Source organism: Protopterus annectens, chromosome 5.part0 (genome assembly GCF_019279795.1).
Source record: "Protopterus annectens isolate FY-2018-M chromosome 5.part0, PAN1.0, whole genome shotgun sequence".
Taxonomy (NCBI): domain Eukaryota; kingdom Metazoa; phylum Chordata; order Ceratodontiformes; family Protopteridae; genus Protopterus; species Protopterus annectens.
The window spans coordinates 879,182,686-879,199,176 of NC_056735.1; the positions used below are offsets into that span (position 1 = coordinate 879,182,686).

The 16,491-nt window shown below is 37.1% G+C and overlaps 1 protein-coding gene across 1 annotated transcript in view; it reads left to right on the plus strand.

Moving 5' to 3' along the window:
* Positions 1 to 16,491, plus strand: part of CHRDL2 (chordin like 2) — a 714,636-nt gene that overhangs the window by 625,300 nt on the left and 72,845 nt on the right. Inside the window, exon 9 of the mRNA XM_044072677.1 lies at positions 10,744 to 10,926. Coding sequence (XP_043928612.1) covers positions 10,744 to 10,926 — 183 coding nt within the window. The remainder of the gene's footprint in view (positions 1 to 10,743; positions 10,927 to 16,491) is intronic.

Genomic DNA, 16,491 nt, shown 5'->3' on the forward strand with positions numbered 1-16,491 from the left:
CAGAGTGGAGAAGCAGGTAGCATCACATATACTGTCCTGCACACCAGGAAATTTTTGTATGCCCTAAATGGCAGAGATATTGACATTAGATGCATCACAGCAATTAATGTCAATTAGCTCTGCCTCCCTGAAATCCCAAATTGCTAATAGCAATCTGTCTCATGATTACAGCACCTTCCCCAACACTGGAGACATATCAGATCATGGACAGAAGTCCCTAACTACTTACCAGTGTGGCTGAGCTGGCAAAAAAGTTGCTCCACCCCCACCCCCCATCTCCAAGAGTAGCCAAACTGCTAGACAGATGCAGATTTGTTAGATCACAGTCAGGGCTCTATCTGAATCACCCAAAATCTTGGAAACTAGACAATATCTCCTTTCCCTGAAATCAAGAACTGACATATAACTTTCCTCCAATTCACTGACTTGGAAAGTCTTCTTAAATGAAATGGTGAACAAATCAAAACTGAATTTGACAGCCTCAGCCTGGACAAAACAATCACAGTTTTAATTGCATTATCAACTCTATCCTCATCTGCCTTTTTAGCTTTCTCTGGAAAGGACATTGTTAACTGTACAGTAAAGGAAAGTTTTTTTTTTTTTAATCACAGCTTGGAAAAACCCCAGTCTTTGAGCTTGAAGGATATGTTTCAGACTCGTAGTAAAGAAATGTTTTTATAAAGATTTTTTTTATGGAATTTTGAAAATCCTAAATGAAATGGAGAAGCTTTTCAGAAGGTATAAAAACAAAAGTCATTGTCCTGTTTAATCGCCCTGTTCCAATATTATCAGATTACCTCTCCTCTCTTTTTAAAGTTAACCTAATTTAGGGACACTCCAATAAACTGCACATGTCCTGCTGGTAAAAAATAACCAGACTGATATCCCAAACACGAAATGCTTTATTGGACCAACCACAAAATAAATTCACAACGATAATTACCAAGACCCACACATAATTCTACTAAGCGCTTTCACCCTTAATTTAAACTGGGCTTCTTCAGAGTAGAACTGTTTCCAGTACCACAGACCTTTTGAAAATGTGAGTCATGCACACACCCCCCACCCTCAACCAATCACAACCAACAAAGATCGTGGATACTAACACAGCTCATAATGCGCATTCAAATTGCGCTGATTAAACTACAAAAGTTAAATAAATATTATATAAAAAAAATCAATTGTTCTAAACCTGCTGAATTCAAATATATCAATAAAAAAATAAAGTAATATAATACTTTATGGTGTATAACAAAAAAGCCCCTGTGTACATAAAATACAGTGTAATAAAATATAATATAATAAAATAAAATAACCTCCTCGTCCTCGGTGGCAACAATGTACTTAAGAATTAATATAATTTTGATGAATTTATTAATTGATTAGTAACATTAATTAAATGCAATAAGATCTTAATTTTAAAATACTAGAAATTGAAATATGGTAATTAATTCCCGTGGGTTTAGATGCGTCAAGTCTAAGTTGCCATAAATATTCTTTTACCTCAAGTAAAGTCTTAACATCACCCCCTCTATCATTATAGGGAACTCTGTCAACCACAAAAAATATAAATTTGTTAAAATTAGAACAGTTTTGACTATGCATATATAGGGCGTTGGAAGTTTCTTTTATTTTTAATATCACTTACGTGTTCATTAATTCTTAGTCATAATTTTCTAATGGTTTTCCCTATATAGAATGTAGGACAACTCAAACAAGTAGCAATATATACCACCATTTTCATGTTACAATTAACATGTCCTGGGTATTTTATAGTTCTACCAAAATTATGAACTACTACATATGGTCCATTATTAATGAACTTACAAGCCCCACAAGAACCACATTTACTCATACTAGAACTCTTGTAGACACTTGCACTACTATCCATCTCCATTAGTTCCTTAAGATTTTTGCCTCAACTGTAACGATGGGTGTATTGCCCAGTATAGTGGTAATGTCCTTGTTGAACACAATCTGCCATGTATCCATTAGAATGATCTTGATGTGTCCTGCAATTGGATTAAATGGTAGAATCATGGCCCCTTAATACCTTCGTTTACAACGTCACTGTTGGAAGTAACTGTCATGCCTGTTTTCAACAACCCTCCCTTGAGGATAGGTTTGAATACTGTTTGCCTTTTGGTCTCTATTTCAAATTGAACATCGTGTAGGATATCCATAGGGTATCCTCGCTCAGAGAACATATTAACTAACCTAGTAAGCTCTATTTCAAACAAACTATCTTCACTAACTAATCTTGAAAGTCTCACCATTTGGCCCTTAATTATGTTCTTTTTTTGATAAAAAGGGTGACAACTTTTAAAATGTAAAAAGGAATTAGAATATGTCTTTTTTCGGTATAAACCTGATTGTAGCATATTCTTTTCCTTATCATGAAACAAAAGAAGGTCCAAATAATCATAAGTCTCTCTATGTCTCTTATAGGTGAACTTAGGGACACTGTCCACATTCTTGCAAGGAGCAACTTGTTGAGAGCTGCATTATTGATTTTCTCACAGATGTCCCAGTCATCAAGTATGAACTGATCTGGTGCTGAGAGAGAAAGTGATATCATTAATGGTGAGCAATATAGTACTGTTCCCTTTTCTTCATGATAGTGTGATATTGAAATTATTATATATAAGTAGAAGGTGTGCAGGAAGTGCTGCCATGCAAAAATGTTTACATTTTGAAATTCCAACCCAACAATAATTTGGTGGTATCTCTATTGTTTAGCTTCTCAACAGATGGCTATTGTTGACAGCTTCAACTTGTCTGCGATGACTGTTGCTAAAACAGGCCAGGTCCCTAGCATACTCTACAGTCAATGAGCACATTCCTGCAGTATCACACCATATTCCTACATTCTGTCAGGCAACAGCTAATACTTCAATTAAAAACTTCCTTAAACTACATTTGCATTTAAGACTATCAAAAAGACGTGTCTCATCAAGGGATTTTAACTTTATTCTCAAAAACTAAGGTTGCCTCCCTTTCAATAAGCTTGTCTCACAATCAAAAGGCTGATTTGAAATTCCTCAAGCTTCATTTGCCTGCTGGAAAAAAGATCAACACTCAGTGTCGATTGCTGTTCCCATAGGAAACCATTATCCAAGTAATTTCTAAGTGTACACCAGCAACGATTCACTTCTTTTGGGAGACTTCTTCCTTCTTCAGGCTGGAACAACAAAGGAGGTGGTATATATATATATATAATTGTTTGGACTTTCGTGTAATTCCTTTTCTTAGTGACAGTTACCTATAGAAAATTAATTTATGAACTCCAGGTTCCAATGTACTAGGATGTTACATAATGAGAGGCTACCACTGAAAACTAACCCTTCTTTCTGTGCTAAATATAATGTATACCGACTCCTTCAGCTACTGAGTTCTACTGCCGCTGTTTTAAATTAAATACCAAAGTCCTGAAGAACATTTACTGCATACTTACACCTTCACTGATACCAATGAATATATAGTAGAAGGGCTCATTTTTTTTCAAAAGTCTGATAAACTTTTTGTCTCATTTACACAAACGAAATATGACTTGCCTTTTATTAAGTAAATTTGATTAAAGTGGTTGGTATGTTGTATTGCCTTTTATATGATAAGTACAATAAAACTTTCTTATGGTCTTAATCAGGCTTACTCCATAAGAACTACTTCATAAATGTCTATACTCAGGACTTGCTTCAAGCAGCATGGTGGATTACAGTGCTTAGACTGATTAATGAGACAATGAAAACTAGAAGCCTAGTATAGTGGTGAGACAGTTTTTGGTATAGCTGTGCTACAAGGATTATTTTAAAGTTAATTAAATGTATTTGTTTATTAACTTGCTAAGTTAAATGGTTCTTTAACCCTTTTCAGCCATGACCCAAGCCACAAGGACAGAAGTAAATTTCATAGATATGGACAGTTTTTAGAGAAGTCAGTTAAACAATATGTTTCCAGGAAATAAGAGGGAGCTAGAATACCTGCAGGAAACCCTCAAACTGTGACTGACTAGGAGTCAGGGTTAAGCCTCAGACAGTGGACCCATGAGTCCACAATCTTATGAATGAATCAGCTGTTCTCATGTATACGTAACTGTTCATCACCCAATGGTTGCTTGGCAGGAGATCTTTGACGGCTAGGTCATCATAACAGTAAAGTTATCTTCCCACTATCCCCATCTTTATAGTTCTGACTAGTTTTCTAAGTGGTATGTTGCTTGTGTATCACATTTTGTTGTTTATATATAGTTCTTATACTGCTCACAGTTGTTACGATATACAAATGTTATATGTATTGTGTGGAGCACCATTATTATGCTTTGAAATCGATAAAAAGACAGCTTGTTAAACACCTTTATATTGTCAGAAAGATTCTCATCAAGCTTTTATTAATCGCTAGTCTCATGCCAGAGAATTAACAGCAGTTTGCTGCCACCACAGAAGAGTGTTGGAAAGCTGCTACACACTTCATTTGGACTTTTATCTTTTGAAAATGTCTGACTAAAGTGTTTAACAGCTTACTCTCCTTCTGTGGTGGTTGTAGTAAGTGGGAGTTACAGCCTTCAAATCTATAACACACTTACCACTAACAAACATTTTTCTCTAACTTCAGTAGAATCAGATAAAGCTCCATGTGCTACAAATAATTATGATCAGGTCTCTCCCATTCATAATCCAAGTTACTATGTGCTTTCTGTATGCATGCCAGTCAGTCTCCACCCCTCAAGCTTCATTCTTCAGGTGAATTTCTTGACATTCTAGGCCCAAATACATAACAACCTAATCATGACTAGAGTTATAATCCTCTGTATTTGGTGCATCACAAACAAGTTTCTCTGATGAAGTTTGTATCCATGTAGAGCTGACAGAACTGTTTCTGTATTACATTTCCAATGTGGGATCCTCACATGTTCCGGCATGTCACTATGTATGCTGGTACAGAACCAAAACTAGATTTTACATGGGAAGAGTTCAGCTAAAGCCAAATGTTATGATTTACTGGAGTAAATTCTCTCTCTTGAAAATCTATTGTTATGATGAATGTTTCACACAACTGTAACTTTCAGAAAAGAGCAAATGTGATGGCAAGGTGTGCGAGAAACAAAATATAAATTATGTTCATTTTAGAAGATGACTGTGACAAAATAAAGATAGTTCCAATACTGAAGTTATGTTGGTGACTTATACAAGAAAGAAAGTTGGGCTGTTATAATAACTAGCTTTAGTTGATTAAGGGTATAGTTTCTGAACAGTGGACCATTCAGAGTCTTAAGAGATATTTTTAATTGATATTTGAATACAGAATATGTATGTTTCTGCTATGTTATAAAAAAGACGCGACCTAGATTTAGAAATGAGCCAGGCTATAAATCCTGTGTGAAAATAAGCAATGAATGGTGTCTCCACAATGGAGGGGGACAAACCCTTATTGCTTGCTTGGGTGTCAGATGAGTCAGTCCAGGTTGTGTGAGTGACCAGCAATTCAACAGCTTACCTATCCAGAGGGGGAATGACTGCTTATGAACCCACCATTGAAATACCTTTTGAGAAAAGGCTAGGATGAATATCCCCAACAAGCACAGGGTTATAGGGGTTGGTCTGTGGCTGACAAACTTTGCTGATGACTGCAAACTGGGAATGGTCATAGAATCTCCAAATGATGTCAACATCCTACAAGAGGGTCTTACACAAACAGATGATTGGTGCCAAAGTCATGGTCTTAAACTCAATGCAAAAAACATATTATCATCCCTTTCAGTAAGGAAGATGTTCCTGCTAACTACCACATCAATAGCAACACCTTAAGTATGCACTCAGTGGTGAGAGACCTCGGCACACAGGTTGACAGTAACCTTACCTTTGACCACCATGTCTCCATAGTGATAAGAAGGGCATTATGGCTCATCTCATAAGTAAGGGCAATGCCTCCAGAAAAAAAGAAGTTATAACTTCCCTGCAGTCTTCCTTCATTAGGCCAATAACTGTCCCCTCACTGCAGCTCCAAAATCTAAACTCCATTATACAGGTAGGTCATTACTACTCTATAATAGGTCCAAAACTCTGGGAAAGTATTACCCACAAATAAAATACGTGTCATCTTGCTCAAAATCTAGGACTCACCTAAATGCCAACATCCTCTTAGCCAAATATCATTGCCTGTCACTTATCACTTAACCTGAGCTATATCACTTTCTCTTTTTCTTAATAGTAGCACTCTTACTGTCCCTTGTATGGCAGATTGTATCACACCAATCTACCATTCTCACTCACATAACCTTTTGCTTAACATAACTTCTCATTTAGCTACTCACAAACTCCAGCAGCTTTCACTCCACTCAACTCTTTCATTCTCACCTAGACAACATGCAGTTCTAATTATCATGCAGACACTTCACTTTGTACATGAAATTTGTCTTGGTCTGTTGTAAATAATGTATATTACAATTCTAGATACTCTTTGCACCTTTGTTAGCTGATAATGGCAATTTATAAATGTGTATTTTCATTATATTCTTGTGATATGTCATTAAATCTGTATTGAGCACTGCAGACATTCAAAGATCTATCTCTCCGCTCCCCACCTACATTACTTACTCTATTATCTCTTGCCTGCAAAAAAACTATATACTCTTTCTCTATCCTCTCCTCCATCATTCCTGGTCTATTTTGTAATACAATTTACTTTCCTGATTGTTTTTCTTCTTACAGTGCTGAGCTAGGGAACAGGGCCATCCCACTCCATTCCCCTTCACTTTGCTTGGGCTCACTCCACTCCCCTTCCCTCTTCCCACCCATCCCTGATCTCATTTCCTTTATACTTTACTCACTGTAACCACTACTCCTCTTCCAACCCTTTAACCTGTTACTCTACCCCTGCTCATCCTATCATCCCTACAAAACAGAAGCATAGTTAACAAAACCAGTGAATTCCATGCCTGGACATCCTATCACTCTCCTGACATCATAGCTCTCTGTGAAACCTGGCTGAAACCCCATATTCCTGACAAAGACTTTCTACCCCCTGGATACATCATCTTACAACTCAACAGTACCCATAGGAGAGGTAGTGGAGTGGCTGTCATGTTCTCCAACTACCTCTCTGTGGCCCCACTATCTATTCCAACTCCTTCTGCCTCCCCAGCTGAACTGCTTATCGCCAACTGTAAAATTAACACCCATAACATAATTACCATAGCCGAGATCTACATACCCCCTGATGACAACATCACTATACTTGAAAGTATTCTGTCCTGGCTCTCTCATTATGTACCTAATGAAACAATAGTCTTGGGAGATGTCAACATTAGTTGGCTGTCCCTATCCTCCTATACTCCAGCCTCCTGTATTAATTTGCATGGTGCACTCCTATGTTTACTATTGAATCTACTAATCATGCCTGTCTTCTTGACTGGATGCTAGTCTCTCACCCTCTTAAATATCACTTCTCTGAAACACTGCCTAATGCTCCCAGCGATCACTGCCCAGTCAAAGTCCTTAGATCCTCATCTCATTATAGTAGACCTCATAAGTTAATAGCTTGCCACAAACTAACCAACTTTCAGCGCATTATGCTAAACAACCATCTCTCAGCTATTAACTGGACCTTTCTTAGGGAGCTACCCCGCAATGATGCAGTAACTGAATTCAACACTATATTCCTCAACATACTTGACTCTCTCACCCCAGTAAGAACTGTTAGGATAAAATCAATCATATCTCCTTGACTAACACAGACCACCTGCTCCTTAATGCAAAAACAGAACAAAACTCGGAAGCTTTGTTCCAATACCAAACTTCCCTCCCACTTTCAACGATATAAAGAACTTTGCAACCTCACTAAAAAAATCCATCTATAAAGACAAAAGGAACTTCTATAACAACCCCGCAACCACTCACTTAGCCAACCTAAAAAAGTTCTGGCATGCCATTAACCATATTCTTCACCCTGGCAACCCTTCATCCCCTCAACCTTGTCCCAATAACTCCCCATTAGAAACAGTTAGCATGTCTGACTCCTCTTTCATTGACACTATTAGCAAAATAACTATCTAAACCAACTCCTTACCCAAATTCCAGCCACCCTTCCAACCCTCCTACACCCATCAAAACCTCTCTCACCTTTTCTCTCAAAACTGTATCGGCTAACTACATCAAAACCTTGCTACTAAAGCTTAAAACCTGCTCCCCCTCCATTGATGGTCTACCCTCTGTCTTTCTCCAAAATGCTGCTAGCTCACTTACCCACACCAACCCCATTCTCATTAACCATTCCATTACTGAATCTAAAGTACCTGCAATCTGGAAACAATTGTACACTTTACCCAACCAAAGAGAGGTAACTCTTCTGAACTTTTTAACTTCAGGCCAGTTGCTATCCTACCCCCTCTTTCCAAAATCCTGGAGAAATGCATACACAGACAAATCCTTCACTTCCTCCTTCAAGAGAACCTAATTACCCTTACTCAACATGGCTTTCACCCTAAACATAGTACCTCCACTACCCTCATTTCTTTCATTAACACTATATCCCAAGCTAGAGACAAAAACAAACTGGGCTCATGCCTATTTCTTGAGCTCTCTAAGGCTTTTGACATAGTTTCCCACCCCCTTGTTTTAAACAAATTCTCTGAACTTAACCTATCCATCTCCACCATGTCCTGGTTTTCTAATTACCTCAGTGACAATCTACAATCTGTTACATGACTTTCTGCAGCCTCTTCTGCACTACCTGTAAAAATGTGTGTTCTCCAAGGATCTATCCTTGGCCTATTACTGTTTAATATCTTTAGAGATCTTTTGTCTACCTCCTGCCCACAATCACCACTCATTCAATATGCAGATGACTCTAGAGTTATTACCATAGTAGACTCCCTCGATGACTTAAATGATATGACTCCGAATTCTTTCTTAGCTATTGAAAACTGGCTTACCAATAACCAGCTAATACTAAACTCTAAAAAGACTAAACTCTTCCTTTTTATCCCAAAATCTATGACTCATCTTAAATCCTCCTTTTCAATCTCATCCTACAATAACATACCTAGCACTGTGGAATCTCATACCAAGCTACTAAGGGTCATCATTAATGACTATCTTAAATTTGAGCTGCATGTCCACAACAACATTAATAAAACCCATCAAAAGCTCAGACTCCTTTACAGGAACAAAAAATTCTTAAACAATATATCCAAAATTGCCTTGTCCCAAGTCTACCTACTCCCCAGCCTACTCTATGGATTACAAATCCTCACCAACCTTCAAATCACTCTCCTAACAAAACTAGAATCTATCTATAACAAAGTAGCTAAATTTGCCACTGACCAGTCCTACCACTCACACCACTGTTTAGCTCTTAAAAAGTTAAACTGACTAGAGCTTCCTCACCAAGTACTTCTCTCCCAGCTTCAATAGTTCACTCCATTTGTATCTGCTCTCCTTCTGTCCCAGCATTACCTCTCTGTTCTCCCCCTACACCCCTTTACAGTCCCTCTGAAGCTCAGAACAAAACCTTCTTTCAGCCTACATGCACAAAACTAAAATAAACAAAACCTTTACAGCTACTCCCCAGCCCTATCATGGAATAAGCTTCCACTGGATATTCGCAACATAAATCACCAACATCAATTCAAAATTGCTACTAAAACCTTTCTGAACAATTCATGGATCTGTCTAAGTAATCACCTTCCTCGAAAAACCTACCTCTACTCCTTTTTCTTTCGCCCATTTTTTACTCAAAAATTGCACATAGACAAACATATTTAATTATGATTAATACTCTTCCCAAATGACTGCTAATTATTGAAAACAGTGATTATACTTGAGACCTGCTGTTGTAACCAATATACTTACCTCCTAAAGCGATTGTGAAGTCTGAATGATGTTGATTTTGGAATGTAATTAATCTGTGTAATTTTTATCAGCTACCTGTCACTACCTTTTCTAATTTCTAGTATTATTGTGTATCTAGTTTGCTATTGTGTATGTCTTACTTAATTGTGGAGTTTTTCTCCCTGACCTCCTCTGAAAAGGGCTATCACTCAGTTGGACAAACCCGGTCAACAAATGTCAAATAAATAAATAAATAAAATAAGTGTAATTCCCAGGCTGAGACTGAAATTGATCACTTGCAATCAGTGCTCTACCCTGATAAATACATTTTAAATAAAATAAATAAAATAAGCCAAAAGTTCCCATCCTGGGCAGCCTTCAAAACAACAGATAGATTCATATGGCTTTGTTAATCCCAGTTGTGTAAAATGTAATTGCCAAAACACAAGAAGCACAACTTACTCTCCATTCTCATGTCAAATGATCTAAAGTCATTGCACACAGTGCCTCACAGATAATGTTTGTTTCACTGAGAAAAGGAAAAAGCAACAGACATGTTAGAAGTTAGTAAGGGATGCTTTCTAGCTCTGAATCTGTGAGGACCAGGGCCGCATATTTAAATGCATAGAAAGCCCATTCTGCTTGGATTAAATATAGCCATATGTTTACTCTTTTGGTTCATAGATTCATAGGTAAGTACTAGACTAGCTGGCCTTGCCAGCCATTTTAAGCCAAACCAATTTCCTTTTGATGCTTGAATTAAACAATCGTCTTTGATGTTAGATTTGCCTTACCTAACCCATGGTTAATAATTATATATTGCCGCTAGTGAGAATAGCTGGAATTATACCATTGATAATTTGAGAGGACTAATACAATTCCATCCATTTCAATTTCAGTATTGTTTACTTCACAGAAACTGAAGTGAAGCCCATAGAAGAAAACATCCAGGTAAAGTGCTTGAATAGCCCAAGAAATATCCTGATTTATATGTATAAACCTCCAATCAGTCGGCTCCTTAAAGAGAATATAAGGATAATGGCAGTTGAGAAAGATGGTTCTGAAGAAGTGGAAATGTACATCTGGAAAATGGTTAACGGTACGTTTAAAAATATTTATGTGATGTCATAACAAATCCTGCTTTCAGTACTGCAACCACAGAGCAAAGTTGGCTATATTTGTATAAGTACCGAATAATTATCAATGAATGATATCATTCATGTCTTTAAAATGTATTGAAACTTCACTTTTATGGTGCCTAGAAATAACCATACCATGATGACATAAGTATTTAGCATGGCAGCTATGTTGCCAAAAGAATTCGATAAAATGTGTTGCAAAGGTAAAGGAACAGTTTGATTATTTATTTATTTGATTGTTTATATTCGTTTCCTGGAATGATCCTACTAGGTAGGACCCTTTTTCAGTGGAGGCCCAAAGAGAAAACCTTCATATGAATTTTTGAAAAACAATAAATAAGATTTAACAATACAATTTTCAAACAGTTGCACAGCAGAAAATAAGCAGAAAATTCAACAGTTTATAAATACATATGAGCAGCATCCATTAAGCAAACCTCTAACAATAACAATATGAATAGATCTTACATAATGAATTGAGATAGATTATAGATCACAAGCAGAACAAGAGAGGTATGAACATGGCTATAACATAGCCAGAGGAGATGATGTAGTAATGAGAGAGAAAGCATTGAATATTGGCTGGGGTTAAAAGAAAGGGAATACTGTGGAGTAGTTAGCATAGGATTAAGTGAGAAGAAATAGTATTTTAGCCCGGGGTGGATCAAGAGTAAGTCCAATTATCCATGAGATGCATTTTAGGACTTTTTTAAAGGATTTGGGTTAAGGGTCTACTCTTATAGGGAATGGAATGGCATTCCACATTTTTGAGACATGACATGATAACAGACTGTTTCCTGAGTTTATTTAATCATACTTAAGTCTTTATCACTTGAACATAGGGTTCTATTTGGAATATACTGAAGAATATTGGCCAAGCTTGGGTATTGTTCAGTGTTGTGGAAAAGAGTACGTCATACTCAGTTGATACTAAGATAAGCACTGAGGGACTTCTAACTAAAGCAACTTTTATAGGGCTAAGCAGTGGTGTGACCTGTATGATAGGCTTGATACGGATTTTGCTATTTTGTTATAGCACTGTTCTAGTAGGTTCAGTTTTGTGGTTTGTAGACTGATAAGTATGGGGGCCCATACAGAAGGGTTGGAAGTAAGTATGCTGTGACTATACGATATTTTGTTCTTACAGTTAAAAGTGGGTTAATTCTGTAGTGGAGACCAATTCTTTGATGCAATTTTGACTGTTTCTTTCACATGGAGGTCAAATTTCATATTTTCATCAAGTAGTAGTCCTAATACCTTGGACTGTGAAACAGCTTCAGTCATGGTATTATTGGAAAAGATTATGGTGAAGTTGAGTTTGTTCTTTTGTAATGTTTTGTAAGTAAAAAGACCGATTTGTTTGGGGGAGAGGATGTCAAATAAAGTTGGGATTTATGGAGATAAGCCTCTACAAAGAGGAGGGATTCCTGTTTTAGCTGCTGTAATTTTTCAATAGTTTTAGATGAACAGATGATTAGTGAATCATTTGCATACTGCATGGCAGAGGCATTTTTGGTAGATTTGTGTAGGTCATTAATGAAAATATTAAATTAGAGTTGTCCTGGAATGGAGCCTTGTGCAACCCCTACAGAAATAGGAAGGAAGGAGGAGATGTCGGTGATCCATTTGTCTGCCTGGTGCGTGTCAGATAAGTAACCGGAGAACCATGGCAGGGGTGGACTGTCTAGTCCTAGGTAGAAGAATCTGTTAAGAAGATTAGGATGGTACACCATATGAAAGGCTTTGGACAGGTCAAGGGATGTTGCTGATACTAGTTTGTTGGAATTACAGTACTGCTTAATTTGAGTACAGATATTGAGGAGTGCAGTGTTAGTACTGTGATGTGGGTGGAAGCCATGTTGGATAGGAGAGTAGATTATTTTCCAAGTATAGATTTTAGTAGTTGGTGATGCATTTTTCAATGATTTTGGTTAGGATGACAGGACAGCAATGGAAGATAATTGTTGTAGTCCATAGTGTACTCACCTTTGTGAAGTGCCAAAATATAGGATTTCTTCCAGGGTAGAGGAACATGGCTCTCTTTGACGGAGTGGTTAATTAGAATGTTTACTGGATAGGCTACTGCAACTGCTGTTAGTTTAATATATTCAGGAGAAAGTTTATCTGAGGCCAGAGTGGTAGGTTTAAGTTTGAGAAAAAGTTGTTTGGTTTGATTGATATATTTGGTTGTTAACCAGACTCTTGTATAGGGATAGAGTTGTTGTGTCTTTTAAAAGAGATACACTTGTTTTAATGAAGTATTGATTTGGCTAGCTATACTTTCTGTGATGTTGGTTGCTGTGGAAGTTGGTTGGGTTGTCCTTCCAGGGTTGATGAGATTGTTTACTGATGACCAGAATATTTTAAGGTTTTTATGACATGTATTTCATTGACTAATGTACTAAGCTCTTTTATCTTATTTGATCTTATTTTTTTGCCAGGTTTTTAAACTGTATAAAAATCTAGAGATTGGTTTCAGTTTTAGTTTGTTTCCAGTGACTCAAAGCTTAGTCTATCTTTTGTCATCAGTGTCTTTGTTTGTTTTGTTAATTAAGGAGCTGGGTTGAATTTAACTCTTATGTTTCTAACCAGGGCATGGTTGTTGAGTATATCTAGGAAAGTGCTATTGAAGAAGGATACAGCTTCATCTAGTGGAATTGGTTTTAGTAGTTCCCAGTTAATTTATTTTAAGGTACTGGTAAAGGTGTCTTTATAAAAGTTAGTTGTGTTGTGATTGACTGATGTAGTATATTTTGGAGTGGATAGATACTCCCTTACAATAAAGGTGGGTAGGTGGTCACTTAGACTGTCTAGTAAGGAGCTGGTGGAAGTCATTTTTCTGGAAGGTTTGTGAGTACCTAGTCCAGGGTGCTTTAGCTGTTACTGTTTTTGTTTTATCTTGTTGGGTATCTATAAGATGAATCAATCCATAGTGGTTAATGTTTTTGTCGGATGATATATTTCTTACAATTTGTCAATCAATATTAAAATCTCCCATTATGATGGTTTTTTTTTTATGAAGAAACCCAGGAGAGGAGTTTCTCAGTTGTGTCCATTTTATTTCTGGGTGGGATATATACTCCTACAATAGTTATGCTTTTATAATTATTTATTTATTTTCAGAGTAGCCATCAGGATTTCAGCCATTCCTTTAGGTTTGTGTGTGTGTGTGTATGTGTGTGTGTGTGTGTGTGTGTGTGGGGGGGGGGGGTGATAGCTGGAAAACGTTATAGGTTTAGTGGTTGTTAATATATGATAGCAACCCCACGTCCTTTTTTTCTTTTTCTATTTAGTCTAAAGATGTTATAGCCTAAGGAAACCACTTCTTCATCACAAAATTCCTCCTTTGGGCATGCTTCTCTGGCCATGATTGTGTTAAGTAGGTACTGGGATATCCAGGCATGTACCTCTGACAGTCTGCTACAGATACTTCTGAGGCTGATATTAAATAGGCTAAGCCCTTTTGAATATGATGAGTAAGGGAGAGATTATGAAAGGGAAGGCACTTTTGAATGGGGTCCTTGGTTGGAATGCATGTCACCTGAGAGTTTTAATAGGTGAGGTTGTTTTCTTTGTATAGCCACTTATACTGGGGTTTTGACAGTATGACTTTTGTGATTAGAATCGTTATTGGGCTAGACATGTTTGCTTTTGAACATGTGGATGTAGGCAGAGCTAAAAATCATGGGGTGTCATGAAGATATTACTATGTTTGAAAGTAGTTTGGTGGTTAAATGAGTCAGAGTAATATATCCAAGTACTTCAAGGTAGGTACTGTGGTGCAGACAGGTGTCTGAGTGCAATCAGGAAAAATGATGGAAGAATGTTTAGGATTAGCATATTATACTGGGGAGAAGGAGATATTGTATTAGTTTAAAGTTAAGGTTTATTGCTGGATGAGTAGAATGGTGAATAAGAATTGGGGAGTGTTAGTTGAGGAAGTGGATGCTACTTGTGTAAAATTAAGTCATTTTATTGGGTAGGTATGGATGGTAGGTGAAATAGGAGAGTTTACATGTAGAGATGAGAGGGGTGGGTAGGATTGATTGCTCGGTAGGGGAGCAAGTGACCCTGAGTGTAGCGACGGCGAGCAGAGTAAGCCAATCCTCAGTGGGGGAATCAGGCAGAAGAGAAAAAAAAAAAGAAGTAAAAAAAATATATCTTACGGATTTACATAAAGGTAAGATTATTTATGTCTAAAATTTGGTGTGAAGAATATATCAGGGAAATATATAATAAGGTACAACTCTGTCTTTATTTGGAGAATGTTTGACCAAGTAAAAGCAAAAAGGTTCCTTCACTTGGTTAAGGACCTTGAATTATAGTGTGCATGATGTTGAGTCTCAGCAGAAATTAGTGGCTGAGGAAATTGCTTTCACCAGGGACCTGTTGCTAAATATGCTAATGTGTTAAATTAGATTAAAACAAAGCAATAGAGGGTCTGAAATGGGGGCTTCCAGCAGTTTTACTCTACAGTACAGACCATTCTTGGCAAAAATGAGGAAAAAAGAACCTATAACTCTAAAGGTATTTTAGTAGTTACATTTGGGTACTGAATACATCAGCATAACTGAAGGTGATTTTTTTGACTGCTTTTAGAAATGGTGACTGAAATTCAGTGGAAGTTGTTTTAGCAATGAGAATTTCCTAACAATTTGTCAGCAGGAATCTTCAGGGCAACCATGTGCTCAGCACACTGGACGAGAGAAAAATTAAAATAATTAGAATTATTTAATTGTTAAAATGGGTATATAATGCAACTGATTAACAGAGTATGAAAGAGCAGGACTGTATGTAGTGTTAGGCCAGTGTAAATATTGCACCATATTGCAGTGTTGTGTATTTGTGCTTTACAAACTTTAACAGGAGAATTTAAAGCAGCTAACAATATATTTGCCTTGGCATTCAAGTTTGGGAATACTGAGATGGAGGTTTCCAGATTTTAGAAGGACAGATAGAATGTCTGCCTCAGTCAGTTTCCACTCTCCACTCCCCAAAACACAGTCTGTAGTGTGAGATTTAATCACTTTTAGAATCAACATCTTGAAGGTTAACAAATGCAACAGACACTAGGCAATGTTCCCATTCTTTTCACAAACAAAACTGTTTTAACAGGTAACTACACTAGCCAGTAAGTGGGCTGTTTATAAGGGATACGACCAGGTACAACAACCAAAATCTAGAGCAGACGCCGGTGGAAAGATTCTAATACATTTGCTAGAGAGTAAGAGCAGAAAAAAAAACGTAATCAGATAGAACAGACTAGAAGTTTGCAAGAATTTGCAATTCTTTTTAGTCCAAAGTGATCCAGAATTCAATAATCCAAGGTAAGCCAGAATGCAATAAAAAACAAGTCCTTTTAGAAACATTTACAAAAATGCAGTTTACATTACTGTGGAGGGATATTGCTGGAAGAATTTGGAGTCACTTGGGTCAGAGAGTGCCAAAGTGATTTTAAAATTGGAGACACAAACAGCTGTACTAGCTGGAGACCAACAGCGCTAAGGACAGAAGCAGTCAGATAA